The sequence below is a fragment of the Drosophila navojoa genome, chromosome 4, assembly GCF_054131105.1.
Source record: "Drosophila navojoa isolate 15081-1374.11 chromosome 4, UAZ_NAV_1.0, whole genome shotgun sequence".
NCBI classification, from domain to species: domain Eukaryota; kingdom Metazoa; phylum Arthropoda; class Insecta; order Diptera; family Drosophilidae; genus Drosophila; species Drosophila navojoa.
In genome coordinates, this window is record NC_142892.1 from 4200462 (window position 1) to 4224188 (window position 23727).

The window sequence follows — 23727 nt, forward strand, 5'->3', positions numbered from 1 at the left end:
GCTCTATTCAATTAGAAGTAATGCATGTTCCCAGGCCGTACCTGAAATCGCAGCACTCAGCAAAAATGAAAGACTGCCAATGAAAGTGCTGAACGCGCAGATGCCCTGTAAATAGCAGTTGCTTTGAAGCATATATACCCTGATGCAAGTAGTAGCCAAGTAGATACCCTGTAACTAATTGTTATTTGAATTGTCCATGAAGCTCATATTCCAAGTCCTCATCTGACAGCCATATGATGTGCATCTTAAGTGGTCGACTATTAAATACCCTATAAGAAGCTTTCAGTTATCCACAATGGATGCTTCAAGCAGATTAGTTCACTCTGCAGCTCTTCTTCTAATACTCTTATAATATAGTATAGCAGTCAAAGTGTTCGACTATCAAATACCCTAAAAACACTTACTAATATAGACATTTGAGCAGCTTAATTCAGTCTTTTTCTGTAACTTTTTCACAATCCATCTTGTTAATCTATTATAAAAATAATTCCCTAATGAGTTTAATATTTTTTTTTTATAAAATAAAAAATAATTTCAATAATTTCTTAAGCCCCACTCAACTGCATCCCTCACCAAGCTTCACACATTTTGTGACACATTTATAATACTCTTTGCCAAAGTTCGATTTGCGAAAAATAGAAAAGAAAAAAAAAAAACACAATGAAAAATTCTGGTCACATTGCATGGGGCGTGTGGCACGTTCACAGACATTTGTAAGCTGCACGAAATGTTTAATTAAAAACTAAAGCAGCTGCCGTTTCGGCTGTTTACACTTTTGAGTTTGCAGTTTCCATTTTGGGGCCACCGGGTTCAATTTCCAATTGTGCAGCATAAACGCAATTTGTATTTTTCGCATTTTTCACAATTTCCAGCATTTTCCACTATTTATTGGGTGCACTCGTTGAGGATTTTCAGTAGCTGTCAGCAGCTTTCCACGTCGGCCCTCTTCGGAGCATATTGAATGCGAAATACTCTTTCTTCGGCTTGCAATATAAATGTTCGCTCTTAATTGCATGCTTGTGCCGTAATGAGTTAATCTGGCTGGCTCTTGATTTGTTGCATGGCCTGACCGGGTCGGGTCTAGTCTGGCCTGGTGCGGACAAAGCTGATGACGCACTGCTAATGACCGCTCAATCGGTGTGAGGTAAGTGAAAAGCGCCAAGGCGCTGGCACTTAGCAGCCAATAAATTGTAATTCGACACGAGCTGCAAGCGACAGCAGCAGCAGCAGGAGGAGGGGGAGGAGAAGGAGGAGTAGAATCTCAGTGAGGACACACGCGCTCGCACTTTTCTTTTGCTTGTGAAATGGAAAATTAATTCGCAAACGATTCTATTGCAGCTGCTGTTAGTTGAAGCCTTGCAGGCGCCTTTCTTGACTTGACTGTGCCTCTGAGATGTCACACACACACACACACAGGAAGAGAGAGCTAACACCCTTTTCTCTCTGCCATTTTTATATTAGTTTCATTTATTTTGCTTTATTCTACACACATACACACATACATAGTGCTCGCTGTACGTTTTTATCACACGCCCACGTTGCCAGCATACAAGTGGCAAATAAATTCATTAGTGGCACAAATTAGTTGCATGCAGCAGCAACAGCAGCAGCAGCAGCCAGCTTGGACGACTCGAGCCTGGGCGTCCAGGCCAAGGCGAGCGACACTAAAGTGCTTTCAATTTCAATTAAATTTGCTACACGCTGCAGTCGCAGTCGCAGTCGCAGTTTGCTTTGGACTAGCCCGCCTCATGGCGAATTCAAGCCACTGCTGCTGCTCCTGCTGCTGCTGCTGGTGGTGCTGTTCACCCACCCCTCATCAATTGCGTGCTGACTCAGGGGCACACTTAAAGCTTGTTTAAGCGCTCGTTCCGTTTCATCTGATGCTGCTGCTCCCTCTCTTCCCCTCACTTCCTTCGGCTGCTGGCCAACCCGTTTAGCCCAGTGCGCTGATTATGTAATCAAAGTATTTGCCAGCTAATTTATAGCCGCTGGCCCTTTGACCGGTCAGACGCTGCGTATGCGCAGCATTAAGCTGCTTAATGTGTCGACCAGACCCAGATAGACAGCGCCACTGCGAGCCACGTCAGCAAGCAGAGCGTAAGTGAAATCAGATACAATCAACGAGAGTGAAATCGAAATTGGTTTAAATTTAGCACCAAATTGCTGTTGATAATAAAGCATTTCGTAACGCACTCGGAAGAGCATCGAAAGTATAAAAATAATAATCTGAAACTTAGAACTGGGACGAACAGCCAAGGGCAAATTATTTTTAATTAATATTTCCACGTGAATCGAAAAAGTAAACAGAGATAGTCTTACGCTGTCTGAGTACCTCGTGGCGTATACGTGATTTCTTTATATATGCAGTAAACGACAGGAGAAACTGATGTAAGCAATTGAGTAAAAATGGATATCTATATGGGTAGAAGAGAGTGGAATATATTTATCAATATATTTTTATATACATTTATATCGATTTTTATATATTTTGTAATTGTAAAATAAAATCCCATATTTCAATTGAATATTCCTAAAATTTATTCTCAACAGCTTATGCTGAAAATATTTTTTGTGAACTCTTTCTCCGGCTAGGATTAGAGAACGCTTGCCTTTCAGCAAAGACATTTCGATTATGCTTTGCCAAGATTCATGATAAATTACAGGAAACGAAAGCTCTGCTAAATTTATGTAAATCATATGGGAGACAAAGAGAACTTAGAGCGCAATTCAATCATCATCTGTTGCTCATATTACAGCACTTTGCCTGACAAATATCAATATTTAGCTTAGCCCAGTGCAGCCGTTAATCATGCGAGTAAAAAGGGCTAGAGAAACTGAAAAGAGAATACATACATATACACATATGTGTCGAATGGAGCCCAAGTCAAGGCCGCAGAGAGCACAAAAATTGCGGCACATTTGTCGCACATTTGTGCGGTCACAGTTGATCCCCGAAGTCATCTATCAGCAGCCAAGGGCTAGGCCATCTAGAGCCCGACAATTGGCAAAGGAAATTACAAACATGTGTACGCTCATTCATATACATATCTGCACATGTACGTATGTATATGTATGTGTATCTGTGTACATGTGTATTTATATCTGTTTGCTGCCTACTTCCCGCTCATTTGTCAATACACGTGCGCTGTTTCCTTTTCCGCTTTGTGTGATCCAAGTAAGGAGAAAAAATAAAATGTAGCCCACCAAAAAATATATATGTATGTATGTATATGGCAGCAGCACAACAAAGCCGAAGTCAACGAGGGGTAAGCGGCGTATACGTAATGCGGATAAGGCAGGCGAAGAAGGCAACTCGAGCTGGCAGCCGTGGCAGCCAAGCCGTTTGGCGGGCTGTTAAATGTACTTTAAATATCACTTAACGCATTTAGCCTTGATTTCGCAGCCCTGTCATTTTATCTTCATACATTCGTCTACGCTTTTGCATACGCATATATTTATTGGAGCCTCCCACTCCCCTGTGGGCAATATTTCGAGCGTCGCTTTGAAGACGCCGGCGCTTGCTGCATGTGTGCGCCATTAGGCAACTAATATTAAATTCAATTCAATTTCGTAGCTTACAATTTTTTGATGGCCATATAAGTAAGTACAAAAGAAATTAAATTCCGCATTTTGATGAGCCATCAAAAACGCGCAGCGAACACATAAATAAATAAACCAAGCACTCACATCTCGCATCTCTCTGATACGCTCTGCTCTAATTGCGTATTAATCATAGATACCCTACAGAGTTAGCCTACAGGGTATTGAGGAGATTGAAAAGCAGAGCTAACAAAAGCCCAAATGCTTAAAGTTAATTTAAATTTAATTAGAACTTTTTTTGGGTATTGTTTTTTTTTCTTCTTGCTTGAAGAGGAAAGTCGAGCTCCCAGCGGACCAACTGTAAATGAAAATTGACGTAACGCAAGTTTATTAAAATGCGATTTGCATAAGGATGTGGCACACAGGAGCCGGTGTAAGCTCGCCCCAGCTCTGGCGTCACAGGAGTCAAATGTAAGGCCGAAGCGGAGCCAATGAATTTTAAATATTTTCACAGCTCGCCGACACGCCTCGACTCTGTTACACAATCGTAATCACAATCACAGTCACACACACACACACAGAGGGAAGTTAAAGCCAACCGAGCGCATTAATTTTCGCTTTTTCGCCTTTCACACGCATTTTATTTGCGTTCAAAACTCAATTAAAAGTAGCCACAGGTTCAGTTCCCGCTCAGCTGACCTTTGACCTGACAGGCTTCAGCTTTTTGTGTGGCCCTTGACTTTACTTCCCCAACTGCGGACAATTGCTGAATCGAAAACTGTTTAGCATATTATTAATGCTGGTAGCATGAGTAGAGCTAATGGATGGCAAGGTGAGGATATAAATAATGGTAGTATAAATAGTATAGTATATAGCTGATTTATGATAGTATTAGCTATAAGTAAAGCAGCTATAGTTATAATGACTTTGACTAGCCTGAATAAAGTTTGTTCTTAATACTATTTATAGTTAAAGCCTGGGCCAACTATATAGTCCACTCATTTTCTCTCAGTGTACACATTCCCTTGAATACCTCACTCACTCGCAAAGGACTCTCAGCTGACAATGAGCTGCAAAACAAAGCCGCTTTTATCTTCATTCGCTTTGATTGCAGACGTCAATTTAATTGAAATTCAACGGATTTTTGCAGTCAACCACAAAATTGAAGACAAAACAGGTGAAAAACTATATGAACGAATTCGAAATGCCCTAAGATTGCACAAAGTTGATGTCGTACACATTATGTAGCTGTAAAAGTTTTCACAATTTTTGCAGAATTCTATCGGTGTTTTTCATCCATGAAAGTTAGCTGGTTTTAGCCTTTGGCTATTGTAGCTCACCTTTTGGCATTTCAGCTTACACCTGCACAAAAGTCAAATAAAATGCATAAACTAAAATGCAAGGGCGTTCGCTCAGCGTCAGCAATCACTGGGGCCTCTGTGACACTTTTAATTGCTATGCATAGTTTCTATATAGATGGATAGTTCGATAGTTCCGAGCTGAGTTTTTCTCTATTTTTTTAATTTGACGATATTCTTTTTGTCAGCATTGGCATTATTGCACATGGCACGCCTCCTTTTGCACATTCGCATTGGCATTGGCATTCGCATTCGCATTCGCATTTAGTGGGGCAGCAGCAACAATTGATGCCACTCGTTCGCCAGCAGCTTCCTGCCACAACAATGATGCGGCTCAGTCGCCCCGCTCTTTCTCTCTTTCTCTATCTTTCTCTCTCTGTCTCACTAGTTATGGTTGCCTCGAGCTTTTCAATGGCACAAACGGAAACTGTGCTTCCAATATTGCAATAAAAATCAATTCACAGGAAGGCAGCTCAAATTGAAGTTGACCGAACGCCTGATATTAGAGCAATGCGAGCAACACACACACACACATAGATATGACAAGTGTCAGCAGCAATAACAAAGAGAGAGTGTATGTGTGTGTGTGAGAGAGAGAGAGAGAGAGAGAAATAACTGTGCAAATGCATCGAGCGCTTTTAATAAATAAAATAAAACTTAAATTGAAAATTGTTGTCATCGTAAATTGATAATAATTATTTTTAATTGCATGCAATGAGATGTTGTTGTTGTTGTTGTTGCTGTTGTCATTGCTGGCCGTGCAAATTGCATGCGATAGAGCCACACAGTGCAGCCATTGGCTTCAAAGTGAAGGCAGCTCCTCCATTGGCCACATCACGCATACGCCGCGTTTGCCAAGCGCACATAAAAAAGCCATTAAGCAAACAACATTAAAATTAACTTAAATATTGAATACACAGTAAATAGCTGAAACGCTTTTGACATATTTGCTTAATCGCATTTTCCAAATGCAAATGCAAATGCAAACCCAAATGCTAAAAATACTTCAATTTACAATGCTGTAATTGCCAACATAAAAAAATATATACATATATACATCTGGAGAATGGCGAATGTTTTGCATATGTGAAACGAATATAGCGAACAAATTAATTACAATTTGAATTAATTTTTGATTTCGTGCTTTTACATATTTATCTTGGCGTTTATTTCAACTGAAATTTGTGTGTAAATATGCTAAAATTTTATTAAATTGTTTAGGCTTTTGCCTCTTGTTCTCAATCAATTTTTGGTCAAGCAAATTCAGAGGGCGAACAGAATTGAATTTGCAGTGTTGTTGTTTGCCAGCTCGAATTAAAATTTCAATTAAAATTTGATTAAACAAGTTGAGGCGAAATCTTTGCATTATTTGACTATGAATTTGTATCTTTGAGATACGTTTGCATCTGTCAGCAGCTAATCATTTGCATTAATAATTGTATTTCAAGTGCTCTGCTATTTACCTGTGGCCTGTAATTAACGATAAGCCCGCCCACACACACACACACACACACATATGACATCTCAAGCATTTGCAAATGGAATTTTTGCATGCGTCAAAAGACAAAATTGTTTAAACAATTTGTCAGCTTGGCATATGCAAATATTTGTTGAATGTTGCTCGCCTGCGGCAGGAAATCGATTGACTTTGCCCTGCCCTAGCGTTCAGCCCAATCGAACTTTGCTTCGCACTCTTGCATATTTAATATAAATCCATCCAATTTATAATACTAATTGATTCAAGGCAAGAGCAAGAACAACAACGGCATTTTATTGAGCTTCTGTCAGACAATCAAATGTGAGTTATGCACAGAAAATTATAAAATAAATAATAAATTAATTAGAAATATAAGGCGCAATTGACTAGTTAGGCATACACTGCAAGAAAAACAATGTAAGGGGGGAATTTTAGAAGATTTAAATAAATATTTTTTTATTGTTTATATTTTAAGTGAATAATTATATTTTATTTTATTTATATTTTGAATATAACATCTTTTAAAATTATTAAAATTAAAATTATTAAAATTATTAAATAAATCAATTTATTCCACATTTTTATATAATTTTTTTATTTGCTCAACAATATTTTAATCTAATTTTGTTAACCTAATTAAATATATTTTAAGTCTAAAAATATTTCACGCTCACTTACCCAAAGCAAAAAGCTGGTAGGGCAAAGCAAATGTCGCCTTTAGTTGAAGCTCACTTTGGATTAGTTTTAATGTTTTTTTTTTTCGTATTCTATGGCTTTGGCAAGCCTTTGGCGGGGCTCAATAAATTAGCAGCTACGTCAGCCGCAAATCCAGTGACAATGACTTTTAGTTCCCAGTTCTCTTGGCTATGCCGCACACACGCTCGCACTCTCACACACACGCACACAAACAAACACACGGAAACGTGGCAGCGTATTAAAAACTCATTAAGCAGACTCTGTGTGTATGTTTTTTCTCAGCTTTTGCTTTTCAATGCGGGCTTTTCTATATGCGTTCTCGTTTATTTTTAATTTATGCAAATATCGACCGGAACGCAGCGCGCGTGGAGCTGCCAAAAAGTATGCTACGCCGCTGGCCAACTTGCAGCGAAAGTAAATCGAATGTCAACCGCACTCGCACTCGCACTCACAATCGCACTCACACTCGCACTCGCACTCGTACTCTCTCCAGCACGCAGTTGATCAAAAAGCGTGTCGTGAGTGGCGTGAGAGTCCAGCACGTGCTAAACGTGACCTATGCCAAGCGTTAAATTCATGCGAAATATCAGCCAAGAGGATGCCAAATAGTCGTATATGCCAAATGGCTGAGTTAGCGATTCCGATTGCCACAGCGTTGGCGACGTCTTCGAGCAGCAGGTAAAGCGCTTCACACACACCAATCTGCCCAAGTACACACACTTACTCACACACACACACACGTGTCGACCAAATCCGCTTAAGACAAACTGACGACTGATTCTGTGCCACGCAGCGCAATGCCCCAAGTTGGGGCAACTTGGCCCCAAAATTCAGTGTCGGCGTCGGCAACGCTTCTGTTGCTCGGCAGCCGCCGTTTCGGCTTGTGGGCGACACCGAGTTAGCGAGAGAGTGGGAGAGTGGTAGAGAGGAAGCGGGGCATATGGCAACAGCACCCGGACCTGGGACACTGTCGAAGAGCTCGTGCGAGCATTTAAGAGCGCGTCTGTTCCATTGCCATGGCGTTCCGCAGTGGCGCAACTGGTTTCGCCTGTCCCTCTGCCGACATGGAAGGCACCTAAATGTGTGGCATTGGAAGCAATGACTCTCTCTCTCTGTCTCTGACTCCTCTTACTCCGCCGCTCTGCCTACTCCTCTTTGCGCGGTCGCTCCGTCTGCCGGCTGGGGCCGCTGTTTTGTTTGCCCAATTAAATGCCACATATGTCATGAACTACTCAGTGCTCGACCTCCTCCCACTTGCCGCATGCAGTTTTTTTAATTAATCATTAATAGGAGCCACGCTCCGCTGGCAACCAAAGCCAGAGCCAGCGCTGCAGCTGGAGCTGGCACTGGAGCCTAGTGGCATAGCCAAAGCAGATAGAGACAGCCAGGCCAGGCAGGCAGTCAGGCAGCCCCTGTCCCAGCTGAATGCCAAATTGCAGCCTTTGATATGCCCGCTGGAGCCCACTGCGACCCCGACTCTGGCTTCAGCCGCAATTAGCGAGCAGGCGGAGCAGCGCAACAACAACAACAACAACAACAACTGTGCAACAGTTGCGTCAGTTCCAATTCCCACAAGGCACGTCCCAGGCCGCAGCGAATGCCAAATGCAATACAGTCTATTTCAACGCGTCAAATAAAACGCAAAATTAACTAAAAAAGACAAAACGAAAGTAAATTGATTGACGGACAGCTGCCCTGTATATTAACTGACAATTTGAGCAAAGAATATCGTTGAAGTGAAAGAATTATTGAATCATTTTCCTTTAACGATTGTCATGGAGTTAAGAGAAGGATAAGAAGGAGTTGAGGAGGAAGCGAGATAGAGACATGTATTGATGGAGAGAGAGAGAGAGAGAGAGCTGATACACAGAGAATGATATATATAGAGATTCAAATAGAGATAAAGTAGAGAAAAATGAAGATTAGGCTATTCAGAGATGAAGAAATATGAAGATTAGGCGATTAAGAGATGGATATACATATATAGATATAAACATAGATAAGTGTTTCTCTTTCAATGAGAGATTGATAAACACAATCAGAAAAAAATATATAAATATATGTATGTACTTATAGAAATTGAGAGAAACAAAACATACAATGAGAAGAATGGATTTAGACATACGCAAAATGGGAATATAAATATTTCTTATGAGTTCAGAGACCCAAAAGACGTGTGAAACAATACTCTAAGTATAAAATAAAAAGTTACAGGGTATTAAAAAAATGTAGACACTTATCTACAACGACACTTCTATGCCCTAACAAAGAATTAAACAAAGACAAAAACAACAAAAATAACAATAGATATAAATATATATAAGAACAGAGATATATATATTCTCAATTGATATACATATACATATGTTTGTATATACTTGCATGTATGATCTCTTGCATTATGCGCGTATTATCACTTGCCTAGGGGCAATCGTATTTTACTGAAGCTCCTCAGGCAGAAACAACACGCTCATTACATTTGGTTGGCCTCCGTTTCTCTGGGGTCTGGCAGGCGCTGGCAGCTCTAATGTAACAATTGACCCGCGGGTCGTGTCTGCCGCGACACCCTGCCACGCCCCCCTTTTGAGCAGTGCCACTGGTACGGCTGGGCTGCACTGCGTTGCACTGTTGCAAATACAATTTGCTGCACTCGGTCGAACACATTCCGATTTCGCATAATTTTATTGGGTCTCGCATGACTCCAGCGACGACGACGACGACGGCGTTGACGATGGCGGCGACAGCAAACAGAATCAACAGCTGCTCCACGCCGTACCTCCCGTAGCTCCCTTGATAAAATGCGATTCCCCAATGCATTTTTGTAGGCGCTGCGCAGGGCGGCATATGTCAGCGACAGCGACTGCGACAGAGCCGGAGGCGGAGGCAACTCCCTTCAGAGAGGGCACTTATGCTTTGCATATGCAATCGGCCACATAATCAGGCGGGCTGCGAACTGGGAGCTGCGGCAGCTGAGCGCGGGATTTGGCATTGCAAAAATGCTAATTAGGCGTAATTCGCATAAAATTCGCCAAACATTTGCTGTCATTGGCAAGTCGAGGATTCAGCTCGGATTGTCAGCCGTGCCCTGGCCTGGCCTCGCTATGGCTTTTGATTTATGAGCAGCGACTGCTATCAACGGGCGCATCAACAGCGCCAATCGTCAGCTCATCCGTCATCACAGACCGCACCCGGAGATGGAAGCAGCCTCCACGGCTATTGCTGCCATTGCTGCTATTGCTGCTGCGGCAGTCAGACTGATAAATTATTAACTATGTGGCATGTAGGTGTGCATATGTATGCGTGTGTGTGTGTGTCTGACTCTGATTCTGATTTGTTTTGCTAACTGTGATTTCTCGCATTTTCCCCCCAATAAGAAACATGTGCCCAAATGTGCTTCAGATCTTGCAGCGTTTCATTAATAATTTATTTGTTAATTTGTCTTAAAAGCAAAAGCATAAATATTACGCATTTCTGCTTTGCTCTAGTAATAATTTAAGGAATTTGTTTTCTTTATTTATTAAAAACAAAAAGTAATAAAAATCTTTTCTTTTCTTTACAGGTGAGTCTCTAAACTACAACAAAAATGTAAGTTAAGCCGAATTTACAATAAAATGCTTAACGAAAATTTAAAACTAAAAGCAAACATATTAAAATATTTAACAACATATTTTTAGCTTATACAATTAAATTTCTTTTTAAACTGAAATCAATAAAAAGCCAAAATGGAATATAAATTATAAGATTTTCAGCAAATACTTTAAGTGGCCTCAAATCTTCTGTATGCCAACTGCGCAGCCTTGACCTTATTAAGCATAAATCCTCCGCAGCCCCAAACAACAATTGGCTTAAGACAAGACCTGTTTTAATTAAATGCTTACGTTCCTCGATCAAACTGTGGCAGGCCGAACCGGGCAGACCGAAGTAAGACCAACATTACTCAATTGAGTTTTGCATAGTTTGGGCAGCAACAGCAGCTGCGGCTAACGATGCGCAGCAGCTCAGCTCAGCAAGGGTAGGGCGTGGCTGGCTGTAGGGGCGGCAGGCTGTGCCGCACGCTCAACTATTGTCAAGCCAAAAAGTACTTTCTGCTTTGTGCGCCATTGTCATATCCGGTGTGCGTGGCGCTGAAAGGATTTCAATGTCACATTGAACAGTCGTCCTCGGGATTTTTTGGGCCATGGACCGGCGCGATACACATTAAGCCACATTTACGCGAGGCAGCGCGGCAAAGCATCGCACTTTTGTGGTCAATTAACTGCGCCGCTTGTTGCTGCCCGCTGCTGGCTCAAGTTTTTGCTGTTGCCCATTTTCGGTTCTGTTTTGCCAATGAATTTAAATCGGTCCACTGTGGTTGCCGGCCCCTCCAGTGGCATATTTCGGGGCCGAGAAACCCGGCTCACACGTTGTGACAACACCTGTCGCCGTAAAAATGCTCAACAATTTAGCTAATGACTTCTAAAGGTGATGGGCGGCCTTCAGCCCGGGCTGTGCTCTGCTCTGCTCAGCTCTACTGTGTTCTGTTGTGCCGTGTTGCCTCGCTTCACTGTAAATAGCAAATTAATTATATGCCATGCAGCGAAATTAATCAAGTGTTGCGGTGCTCAGAAACCAAAATCAACTACACTTTCGACCTGAACTCTATTTAACCCCGAAACAAGCCAGCAAAACCAGCCCCCATCCACAGCGCCTGGCGCCCCCCTCGCTCACGTCCGTGGCCCATTTCATTAATCACGTTCAACACTTGGCCAGGGCTTGAAACAACGGCCAAAGCATGTTGGCCCAAACGTAAGAGAGCGCGGACAGGTGAGCAGCTGAACAGGTGAGCTGAGCGGGCCTGGTAGTGTAGGTGTGTGGGCGTGGCCAAGGGGACAACTTGAAGCTCACTTGTGGCGAATGTCAAATGGTTTTTGGCTGTTCGCAAAACGCTTCAACTTTTGATTATTTATTATTGTTTAAAGTGTGTGCTGAGGTGGGGTGGGGCAGAAGGAAGAGACAGCCAATTAATTGCTGCAGTCTTATGTGTTTATAGAGTATACTAGATGAGTGAGATTACTGTACTGCAACTAAATTTAAGAAGAAGAAGAACATAATTTCCCAATCAATCGCCCAATTAAATCGTATCAATTTTCATAATATAGTCTAAATAACTCAAAAGATAGCGTATAATAAGCAGCAAAGGCACAAACCAATACTTTCATTTTATAGTTATCACATCAGCCCATTCCATTGCATACTTTTAGGCAGCTGCTTCAATATTGCTATACAGCACACATAGCAAATACACAAACCTCTGACGAAATGAAACTTGGTTTTTGTATAGCAATTTTCCTATGGCAACTATATTAACTATAATTATACGCCACCCAAAAGTATGGCAGCAACTCTACACATTTAGTACAACTAAGCGTAGCAAAGCATGCTATAAATAAAATTCTATTATTTAGTTCCAAAACCAGCCGCTAGAGTGCTTTCAGAGAGAGCACAGTTCAGCCGCTTGCCTGCGCACATTGCTACTACTATAAATGCAGCGAACTATGCTACAAATATAAAGAGTTCATTTAGTTCGCTGTGCAGCCGATAGGTGGCGCTGATAAGTGCACCTGTGAAAGGTTTTTTATTATCGTTTTCAGTCGCGCGATCGGCCGCAAACGCAACAGGTGGACGGAACGACGCGCAGTGCGATTAGTAACGGTAAAAAAACGAAAATAATTTTATCTCTAAGGGTTTGCTGAGTGATATAATATTTACATAAAATGAATATATATGTATATATAATTTATGAGTTAAGGAATTAAAATAAATAAACAAAAAGTGAAGCGCAAAATGCGCAAAAATTGAATTAAATAAGCTATGAAAAGGGGAGGCGTATGTGCGAGTGAGTGTGTGTGTCTGTCAAGTGTGATAAGATAGCCCAGAAACGCGACTGTGCAATGTGTGATAAGGGGAGTTTGTAAAAGACAATTCACTGTTTGCTAAATCGAATTAGTCATTAAATTAAACTTTAATGTAAATAACCGTATGTCAATATAACAATCAAGTAGGCAATACAGCATTTACATGCACATATCATATCGTGAGTATACAAACGATGCGCTACAGTGGGCACTCAAACTGAAGAACAACGGTCATTAAAAAGATATTAAAAATGTGTATAAAATGGACAGAGAAATTAAAAATGGATTATTCTAGTTGCTTTTTGCTTTTTGTGGCCAATTTTAATGTCGCAAGTGTACAGTGAAAACTCTATTGACGAATTCATTTGCAATATATTTTTCTCTTCTATGACCAGACTATAAGAGAGACTAAGGGATTTTCCATCAAGAGCTGTCCCTGTAATTAGATCAAATATTTGAATTGTAAGTAGCGAATATGAGTACAGTAAAAACACGCCTAATGAACAATTGGTTAAAAGGAAAAGCTTTCTAGGATTAACAGAAAACGCTATTTTATGTTCTCTAATTATTATAGTCGTAAAGAAACTTCTCTGCGCACTGTGCTCTCTCACGGGCGCTCACTGTAAGCTCGCTTACATCATATTTAATTGCCAAACCCAATTCTACAATTTGTCCAGCTTTATCCAGCTCAACAGCACTTCCAGTTCAACTGTGTTCACTCCCATGTGTGCTCACTGTACATAGATAAAATTGCTTAAATGTAATAGGAGATATGCTCATATGAGCAGCTTCCGCTCTGACAACCATTTAAAAAAAATATACAGAAATATGCCAGTGGAAAAATTATATATAAATTAGGTTACGGTTTTCAGGCTTGCAACGCATTATCATGTTGCTATTGTCATATAAGCTAGCATACATACATAAACAGATATTTATATATAATGATATATATGATATATATGTATATAGATCTATATACATTTATAACAATCAATCAGCTTGAAGTTTTGCTGCGGCATTATAAAACTACAATCAAAACAAACAGGCAAACATTCGGCTTGCGGAATCGAAGCGCAGCGCCACAGCAACAACAAAAGCTACAACAACAACAACAGCCACCATATCAACAACAACAACAACAACTAGCAATCCCATCAAATTACATAGAAATTATTACGAACATAAATCGGAAACAATTTCATTTTTGTGCGCGCCTCAGATTAAATCGAGAGTGAAATACAGTGGACGATCGTTAAAGTGCGAGAGGTTTTAGAAAATTATGTAATCAATTTTACATACAAACTAGGTGAAGAATAATTAAAAAAAAAAAAATACTGTATACAAAAAATATTCAAACTATTTCTCTAGCTATATCAAATGTAATATTAATAATATATAATTATTTTAATGTGTAGCCAACTTTTGTAGAGTTCACTGTAAGGAAACCTAATAGCTTAAGGTCTACTTATATCCTAAGCGGCTTAAAACTAATAATGAAACACTAAATAATGGAATCGTAAAATTTCAACTATTATCAATATATTCATGCTCTTGCCACACAACTAGAGTCTTCACTGTACTTGTTTTCAATACTTACCGAACAAAAAATATGCATCAATTATTAGCAAACCATTTATATTGAAGACCACAGCTTGGCAATGGGTAATAAAATTGTTCTCGCCTCACTTCAGGGCTTCACTGTACCTCACATAATGCAAAAATTTTCGACTACTGAATAGCTCTATTTATAGACTTCTACCTAGAGCCGCTGTTGAGCCAGTTCCCAACGCGAGAAATGTCTAACAAAGAAACAAATAGAAAAATATTAAAATAGCTCATAAAAGGAAAGAAAACAACTAAAATAACTCATAAATAAAGTCTTACACAATCAAAAAAAATGAAGCAGAAAAAAAATGAGAACTCAAAGAACTCTGCTATGCGTATTCCCCAAGCTGCAATTAGGTTCGCACTTGTCACACCAGGTCGTTGGCCATTAACATAGAGTCAAGCGCAAACTACAGCTATGTACTACATATGTACATGCATACATACATACATACATACATACATACATACATACATATATGTATATGTGTACCTATTTAAACATAAGCTCGAAATTGTGACGTCATGTGGGGCCAGCGGCAAATCAACTGCAATAAAAACAATTCGTTCGTTACAGTTTTGCTTCTTTTTTTGTTATTTTTGTTGTATTTTTTTTTTTTTTATCTACCTGCTCATTAACTGGCTATATACATACATGCAATTGTTGTCGTTGCTGTTGTTGTTGTTATTGCTTTTATTGTTGCCGTTGCTGCTGCTGTCTCCCGCTATCAGCTGCACAGCTTTCACAGCTAACGCTCGAAGCCAGCGGAAGTATTAATAATGCATTTTTAATAAATAACAATAAAACAACAACAAGAGCAACAACATAGGTAATCCCAATAACAAGCGCAAAGACAACAATGAATTTCAGTTCAAGTGCAAAAGAAACAAGAAGAGAAAAGCTAGGCAACAAGATCGAATGTGGTATACTCTATCTATGTTTAGACACTCGTTAGAGCTTGATAAATTTCAACATACTCTAAATTAATTCATATATATTATATATATCGAAATGTTGATATGAAATCGCTATAATCTATATTAGGCGACCTTCGTTATCAAAAAATAAATACAGAATGAAATATAAATATATATATATGTATTTGTTTTAAATACAAAATATTTTCACATATTCGTAATTGTTATATATAGATCTCAAATCGTAAGTTTTTCGAAGAGTTCTTTGTCTTATCTTTATTCCTTTTTTGTCGCCCCAAATACCTTATCGAAATTGTAACTGTTCAAAACGCCAAACCTTTAAGGCCAACAAAACTGAATGTAGAATACATGTTGTTGTTATTGTTATTATTGTTAATGTTATTGTTAATATTGTTAGTATTATTAATGTTGTTATTGTTGTTGAAGTTATTGCTGTTACAGCATTAAACTCAATATTCCCAATCTCTCAGGTAGATAGATAGAGAGGGAGAGACAGACAGAGACAGTAAAAGAGAGAAAGAGTCAAACACAGAGTCAGAAACAGAGAGAGAGACAGGGATGGGGATAGAGAATATGTCAAAAAGAAGAATAGACGTAGAGTGAGAGCTCAGTGAGGGAGAGAGAGAGAGGGGGAGAGAGAGGGAGAGAGAGAGAGAGGGAGAGAGAGAGAGAGAGAGAGAAAGAGAGAGAGAGAGAGAAAGACAGATCAGTAATACACACAAGAACAACTAGAGACAGACAACTGAACAATAAACAATGCAATGCAAGCAGTGGTGGAGAGAGAGGTAGAAAGAGAGAGTAGATCATGCACAATGAAAAGAGACACAATGAGCAGCCAATGCGCAATAGGCTTGGCAACTGGTCAGTCCACCTACACCTTCACCACGATTGCCACCACCACCACCACTAGCAGCAGCAGAGCCACCTTCAGTGGCTGCTCACCTCCAGCTGGGCTCAGTTGTGCACACAACAAATTTGAATGTTGTTGCTGCCTGTTGACGTCAGTCGCAGTTGACAGCCGGCAGCAACAGCAACAGCAACAACAGAGGCAGAGGCAGGGACAACAGAGCCACAGACTAGTAGAAATTTTGAAAACTGCCAAGGCACGAGCAACACATCACAGTTAGGCATAGTGAACCATGAAAATATGAAGATAACCTAGGTAATAACTAAAGATACGCCCCGTTGTAAGGGGAACAACTGTGTGGAGATAAAAGTAGAGGCCATGCCCAAGGTATTCAACTACAAATAGGCATATTTATTGCAGCTTACGCTGAACTGAAAAGTTGACTCGAAACTATGGCCACCGGCAATGGAGCTGCAAGCAGCAACAGCAACAACAACAACAACAACAGTCATCCCAGTGATTTGGATACTCAAGTGAATGTGGAGGATTTGCCAATAAGCTTCAAGGTTAGTCTTTCAGCTCTCAAATACAAAACAAGTGCCGCAAACAGAGCGCAGCATTTCACATACAACAGCAACAGATAAACAGAAAAAACGGCTCATTGCTAAATTCCCATAAATTTAAATGTGAAGTTCAACGCGCATGGATTAAGCGCTTAACCGACGAACGACGATCGACTAACACCCGCCGCCACACACCCTACCTGCAATGTACACTGCACGAAACTATGTGGCTCGAATTGACTTTTCCTAAACTTGGGGAAACTTGAAAGTTGAAGCTAGTTGGTTTAGGCAATCGAAGTGGAATTAGTTGCAAGCAGATCAATCTGATTTTAAAAGTCTTCATTCTAATTTTTAATATTTTCTTCTTAAACCTTTCTCAATTATTGATTTATTTTCCTTCTATAAACTTTATCCAGTTGTATACAAAAATTTATTATAAACATACTTTCTCTATTGATATATGGCAAGCATTATTTTACTCTCTTCCTCTTTACTCAAAAAAAAATAAAATAAAATAAATTTAAAAAAAAATAAAATAAATTTAAAAAATTGTAAAATCATTTTTATCTTCCATGCTTACAAACAAAGAGAAAAACTTTAAATTTAATTTAATTGAAAATAAATTCCACACTTTTCCAATTGTAAATTCAATGCCAACAATACCTATTCATTCATATAACTCTGCTGCTGTTTGGTACCACAATTTTCGTGCAGTGCATCGGAATAAAACCTAGCCAGAAAGATACGCACTTTCGACACGCTTGGCTGGACATTGTGAATTTTGACTATGTGTGTGTGTGGTTGGTGGACAGCGCTGACATCCGGTTCGGGTCGGATGCAAATGAGGCGACAGTTCAGAGAGTTTGCTAACAGCTAACGGCGACTCAGCCCGGAAGTAGCGCCAGCTGCAGCTCCAGCTCCGGCAACTCTGATTCCCGTTCCACCTTGCTCATATGTTTCGCTTTTGCAGGTTAAATACATTGGCTCGGAGGCGGCGCGTGGACTGTGGGGCATTAAGTACACACGCAGGCCAGTTGACTTGATGGTGGGCGTGGCTAAGAATCTGCCGCCCAACAAAGTGTTGCCCAACTGCGAACTGAAGGTGTCCACATCGGGCGTTCAAGTGGAGATCATCTCACCGAAGGCGAGCATCAATAACTGGAGCTACCCGATCGATACGATCTCATATGGAGTGCAGGACTTGGTCTATACGCGCGTCTTTGCCATGATTGTGGTCAAGGATGAGTCGAGTCCGCATCCGTTCGAGGTGCACGCCTTCGTTTGCGACAGCCGTGCCATGGCGCGCAAGCTGACCTTTGCCCTGTCCGCCGCCTTTCAGGATTACTCGCGTGTCGTCAAGGAGGCAACCGGCGATGAGCAGGACACCAATGCGAGTGCCACGCCCAGTGATACCATAACGCCAACAAGGCATAAATTTGCCATCGATCTGCGCACACCCGAGGAGATCCAAGCCGGCGAACTGGAGCAGGAGACGGAGGCATAGCATATGCATATATGTATGTGTATGTGTGTGTATTGTCTCTTGGCATTCCGGTATACCGTTGCCCATTGTGATTGTCAAAGTTACTTATCGTCCAGCGGCTGCTGTTGCTGTTGTTACTCTGTAGTTCTCTCACCCGGTAGTTGCCTCATACAGCTAATTACCCAAAGCCTAAGCATAAGGCAAATGTAAACAATTTAAAATACGAAACGATTTTCTACGTGAATTAATATAAATATATAAATTAAATTGCATTTGTATAAGAAATGGATAAAATATACAACGTTTTGAAACTGTCTGTCTATCTATGTATGGTTGAATGAATGAATGAAGCTCTGCTAATTCCAAGACTATCATTGATTCAATACTTCAAAGACTCTTGACGAATATCTCTATAAGTCTCTCGCCTTTTTCTTAGTTCCCTTAATTCCCTTTCAGTTAGGTCGCTTTACAGTTGGCCATCTCTACCGTTCAAAGGCTGAATGCGACTAGCACACAACACAAACACTCAAACCTGTGCACGATGGAGCTCGCTAACCCATATTGGATACTCGAGGTTCGAGGCAAATAAGAATCGATACATACCTGTATTATGTTTTTCAATATTTTTTTATTCAAAGTTTTTTTTTTCAATTTTTTTGTCACGTTTGGTTTTTTGTCAAGGATACAACAATGCTAAACTTAAATTTCAACTCTCTGTGCAGAAAGAAATGGCCATAAAACTAGGTAGAAATTGAAAAAGTCATAGGTGCCTAAGGTGCAAATGAGTGGAGGGAGGCGCTGCCAGAGGCTTGATGTTGTGGGCGGGTGTGGTGCTCCGGGGTAGAGCGTGGGTGGTGGGTAATTTCTCTAGCTGGCGTCGGCACGAAAGAGAAAGCGACGCTTGCGTGCATCCATTCGCGATGGCGTCTTTGGCTCTCGCACCTCCGGCACTGCAGCTGCCGCCTCCTCCTGCTGAGGTGTCGCCTCCGCCTCCACTTTGCTCACAGTCAGCGGCTGTGTTTGCACTACGGACATGGCTGGATCCGCTTCCGAAACGCGCTTATATATGGGCACAATGACTTCCTCCTCCTCGGCTGCAGCGGGCGCCGGTTCAGCAATGAGCGGTGCACCGGGCGCCATCTCTGCAGCGGGCTCTGCAATGGACTCTGCAGCAACTTCTTTCTCTGCCTGCTCAGGTTTGCTTTGAATCAGTGTCATGGGCTCGGCAGCGCCTGGTGTTAGCACCAGTTCCATGGGCGCCATTGGTTCATTCTTGGGATTCTGATCCAGTCGCTCCTTCACCAGCTCCACAATGTCATCGATGCTGATGCCTGGCATATAGGCAGCCGCGGGCAGACTCTCCTGGGCATCATCTTGGACAGCTGACTCCGCTGGCTCCGCTGGCTCAGCTATCGACTGAGTTTCCATTTCTTTAGCCGGCTCCCCAACAGCTTCGGGCACAGGCTCTGGCGCGGACTCAGGCTGCTCGGGCTCTGGCTGCGGCTCCGGTTCTGGCGCAGCAACCACCTGCACGGGTATTTGATAGTCGGCGGGCAGATGATTGAGCTGCATGATATTAATAATGGGCGAATCCTGTTTCAGTTTCAATTTGGGCTCCGCTTGCTGCACTGGCTCCGCTTCCAGCACCTGCTCCTCCACCGAGGCAGTGTTATCAACAGCGTCTGGCTCGGGCAGCTTGGCCTCCTCAATAGAAACAGCCGTTGCATCGGTTTCCGCCTGCTGCAGTTGCTCAGCTGCTGGCTGCGTTTCACTCTCTTGGATTTGTGGCTGCTGCTCGATGGTTTCGGCCATGTCCATGGCTGCATTGGCCAGCTCAGTCTCTCTCTCTGTCTCTGTCTCGGTTTCAGTTTTAGTTTTAGTTGCTTCCTCGTGCTTGCGCAGCGTGTTCAAGAAGTCAGTGATCAGCTGCTCTGCTTCGGCAGCCATGACGGGATCGACGGGCTTGAAGCCGCCAAGCGACTCTTGTGCCTCATTTTTGTTATTCAACATCTCCTCCACCAGGGGGCTGGGATGCTCCATGACAGGCGTGGCTGGCAGACTGACTGGCGCATCAGCGGGCTTAGCTGCCTCCATGGCTTCAAGGTTGACAGATTCTTCGTTGGATTGGTTTGGCTCAACAATCGCTGGCTCCATGGGAGAGTCGACCATCTGCTGCTGTTGCTCTTCTGCAGCTGGCTGGATAGCTTGAGGTTCTTCTGGCTTTTCTTCCATGGTCTCCACGATGACAGCGGGTATCTCTGGAATGGCCTCGATGGGCTGCACTTCGTCCTCCTCTGGCTTTGTGGGAATCGCTTGCTCCGCTGTTTCTTCTGCATTTATCTGCTCTACTGCTTGCTCTGGCACCGGCTCAGGCTCTGCTATGGCTACAACTGGCTCAGATGCCTCGGCAACGGGCTCTGCCACCGGCACAGCAACAGGAGCTACAGGAGCTGCGGGAGCGGGAGCAGCTGTCTCCACAAACATCGTCTGCAGCTTCAGCGTGGGCATTGGCTCATTTAGCTCAACCTGAACGATGGCTTCCGTCACGGCCGGCTCGCTCTCCATCACGGGTCTGGCAGTGCTCGAGATGCTGTTCTTGTTGAACATGGCCGGGCGCTTGCGTATGGAGTTGAACAACTCATTGCGTATGGGCGTGGCAGACGCAGGCGCAGGCGCTGCTGGCTTAGCGGGCTGCGGTCTCTCCTTGTTGCTTGGTCTATTGACAAAGCGATGGGGCTTCGAAGGCTTGGCCGCCTGTTGAGCCACGAAGACGGTCTGGACTTCTGGTTCCTCGGCCTCCACAGCTGGAGTTATGGGCGCTTCTGTGACCACCACAGGCACTTTCCTCTGCGGCTTGTTGTAGGTGACGGCGGGCTTGCGGCGATTGGGCTTTGGCTTTGGCTTTTGCACCTTCACTGGCTTCACTGGCTCCATTACCGGTTCTGGAGCAGCTGCAGCTGTCTGAGCAGGAGCATTCATTTCGCTCTCGTCAGGTTGAGGCTTCTGCTGCTCGGCTTGCTGGGGAGCAGGAGCTGCTGTTGCTGCTGCTGCTGCTGGTGCTGGTGACTTCTCCTCCTCGGCAGGCAGACCAAAGTTGCTATTCAATTCGTAGTATCTATAGCTCTCCTCGCAGTCGATGGTCATGTCCTCGCGACGCATACAAGTGAAGGATTCCTGCAAGGAAAACTTTTATTTTCCCTTCACTCGAACAGCTGAGGACTCGCTTACCTGACTGAAGATCGTCTCCTCGGGGCAGATGAAGCTCCAGCGGAAGGTGTTCTCCTTGCCGTCGGCATAGGTCACGGGCAGGCACACGTGGAAGATCTGGCAATCGTTCTCCACATCGGCGTAGTAGCCATAGCTTTTGTTGGCGCACGAAAAGTTGTCCGTGATGTCGGCTCGTATCGAAGTCGCATTGCTGGGCAGCGTCAGAGTGCCGACGAGAGGAGCAGCTTCTGCAGCTGGCATCTCCTCGGCAGCCTCCATCTGCATGTCCGACTCCTGCTCGACAGCTGTGGCCGCATCCTCGCGTGCCATAATGGGCATATTCTTTCGCTGCAAAAGAGTTACGAGCACAGGCATTAAGACACTTAAGACCATTCAGCTAACGGACTACGTGCCACGCATGCGCAAATCCTCAATATCGAATCAAGCACGTGACATGACTCGGGCCCGAAGCCCTCAGCTCGATCGAGCGAGCTAGGCGATTCGTATTGAAATCGACCAACAAAAATTTCACTTGTGTTCTAGTTTTTTGGCGTCAAGTGAAAACCATGAACTAAGCCCCTAACGAAGCTGCTAACCAAATGCGTTTGCAGTTCGCACCTGGCGGGAAACCATTTAGGGTCAACGCTGCAATTGAAGTTACTTTCCATACGCTCGCATGTTATCACATCATATTTTTAACCATATCGATATATTATTTATATTTCGATTGGAGCTATGCATTTTAATCAGTTTTCGGCTTTCAGTCACGCAGGCGCACGGCGCACGGCGGACGGCTTATGAAATCGCTGGATAAACTAAAAATACCTTGGCTTTATATCTTTCTCTTTTCGTAATTATGAATTTAATGCGATATATATTGATATAGTTTTGAAGTAATGCAAATCTCGAATCTCTCTATGCCTCAATTCATTGTTCTTCCAGCTCCATTCGTGGATTACGTTATTATTTATGCATATACTTTTGGCATATCTATTTAAATCTACATCCAAAACATATTACACTTATTTATTCTGGAATATTGTTATGGAATTCGCCTGGCTGAGCGAGTGTTGCCAATCTGAGAGCGTGTCTGCCATAAACGTAACGAACCTGCAGCTGTCTATAAATACCTTGGCACTTCTTTAGCTCTTCTGCTCTGCGGTTGTTGGGCTCTTCGGCTGCATTTAGCCGTTAAAAGGCTAAACGCTTGGCATACCAACTAGTCTTATGCAAATGGCAAAAGGCCGAGAAGGAAGAGGAGGCGGAGAAGGCGGCGGCAGCAGACAGACAGACTTCTGGAATGACTAAGACAACTGGGAGTTGATGTCGCGTTGCCATTAAAAAATTCTGACTATGCCTTGGCAAGGCAAGGCGAACACATTTCATTAACAGTTTTCCGTTGCCCGTTTCGATTTCCGTTTGCTAACGGAAGTTGTCTGCCACTACTTGCAGCCTAATCGACTCCAAATCCAAAACCAAACACCCACCTGTTGGCTAAGGGGTCCCGCGCTGCAGCCGGCAACCAGGAGCACCACTACAGATATTAGCTTCCACATGATGGTTAACTTGCACAGATTGTTCGGTTGTATATATTTCTATATATGTATATATATATGTATAGCTATATCACTTTTATCACAACACTTAATAACAACTGGAGAGCATAGTAATCCTTGTTGGCTCTCTCTCTCTCTCTCTCGCTTTGTGTGCGTGTGCGTGTGTGTAATCCAAATGTTATCCAAGACGTAAGCAACTATTTATCTCTTTGCCTTTTTCAAAATAGACTTGTAACGACCAAAGCTTGCACTCGTACTGTCTGCGACTCTTTGCACACACCTGTGAGGCACCGTTGGCTACCAAATACTAACTGCGAACGAGCTAACCAAGCGACGCCCAATTTATATATTCTTCACTTTGATTTATTAAGAATGCAAAAGGTAGAGAAAACCACAACGAACACGCAGACACACGCACACACATGCACACACGACACCTATACAAGTGCGTGCGGCAAAGAAATGTAGGCGACAACAACAGCAACAACGGCAACGTTGACAACAACAATAACAACAACTACAATTACATTGGCAAGTGCCTTACATTGTTGTCGCTTCT

General features: G+C 42.5%; 2 protein-coding genes across 5 annotated transcripts; one reads left to right on the forward strand and one right to left on the reverse strand.

Moving 5' to 3' along the window:
- Positions 1-12644: 12644 nt before the first annotated feature.
- Positions 12645-19150, forward strand: LOC108652500 (low density lipoprotein receptor adapter protein 1-A). 4 transcript variants are annotated; one of them, XM_089259204.1, is made up of 4 exons: positions 12731-12762; positions 13361-13427; positions 16780-16925; positions 17893-19150. In XM_089259204.1, exons 3-4 carry the CDS (start codon positions 16812-16814, stop codon positions 18424-18426), a joined length of 648 nt encoding a protein of 215 aa, XP_089115330.1. In that variant the 5' UTR covers positions 12731-12762; positions 13361-13427; positions 16780-16811; the 3' UTR covers positions 18427-19150. The 4 variants fall into 4 exon arrangements, with proteins under 4 accessions (XP_017958187.1, XP_089115329.1, XP_089115330.1 ...); XM_018102698.2 differs by lacking the exon at positions 13361-13427 and having other exon boundaries at positions 12645-12762; XM_089259203.1 differs by lacking the exon at positions 13361-13427 and having other exon boundaries at positions 12682-12762; positions 16765-16925.
- Positions 19014-23489, reverse strand: LOC108650104 (uncharacterized). Its single transcript, XM_030386965.2, has 3 exons — positions 23100-23489; positions 21634-21960; positions 19014-21579 (listed from the first exon to the last, which is right to left on the reverse strand). Exons 1-3 carry the CDS (start codon positions 23166-23168, stop codon positions 19273-19275), a joined length of 2703 nt encoding a protein of 900 aa, XP_030242825.1. The 5' UTR covers positions 23169-23489; the 3' UTR covers positions 19014-19272.
- Positions 23490-23727: the final 238 nt, after the last annotated feature.

Excerpts from the sequence above, each read along its gene's own strand:
- LOC108652500 (XM_018102698.2), top strand. The coding sequence starts at position 16,812 with ATGGCCACCGGCAATGGAGCTGCAAGCAGCAACAGCAACAACAACAAC. Across the intron at positions 16,926-17,892 it reads ATTTGCCAATAAGCTTCAAG|GTTAAATACATTGGCTCGGA; the intron begins GTTAGTCTTTCA and ends TCGCTTTTGCAG.
- LOC108650104 (XM_030386965.2), bottom strand. The coding sequence starts at position 23,168 with ATGTGGAAGCTAATATCTGTAGTGGTGCTCCTGGTTGCCGGCTGCAGC. Across the intron at positions 21,961-23,099 it reads CGGGACCCCTTAGCCAACAG|CGAAAGAATATGCCCATTAT; the intron begins GTGGGTGTTTGG and ends ACTCTTTTGCAG. Across the intron at positions 21,580-21,633 it reads AGGAGACGATCTTCAGTCAG|GAATCCTTCACTTGTATGCG; the intron begins GTAAGCGAGTCC and ends TTTTCCTTGCAG.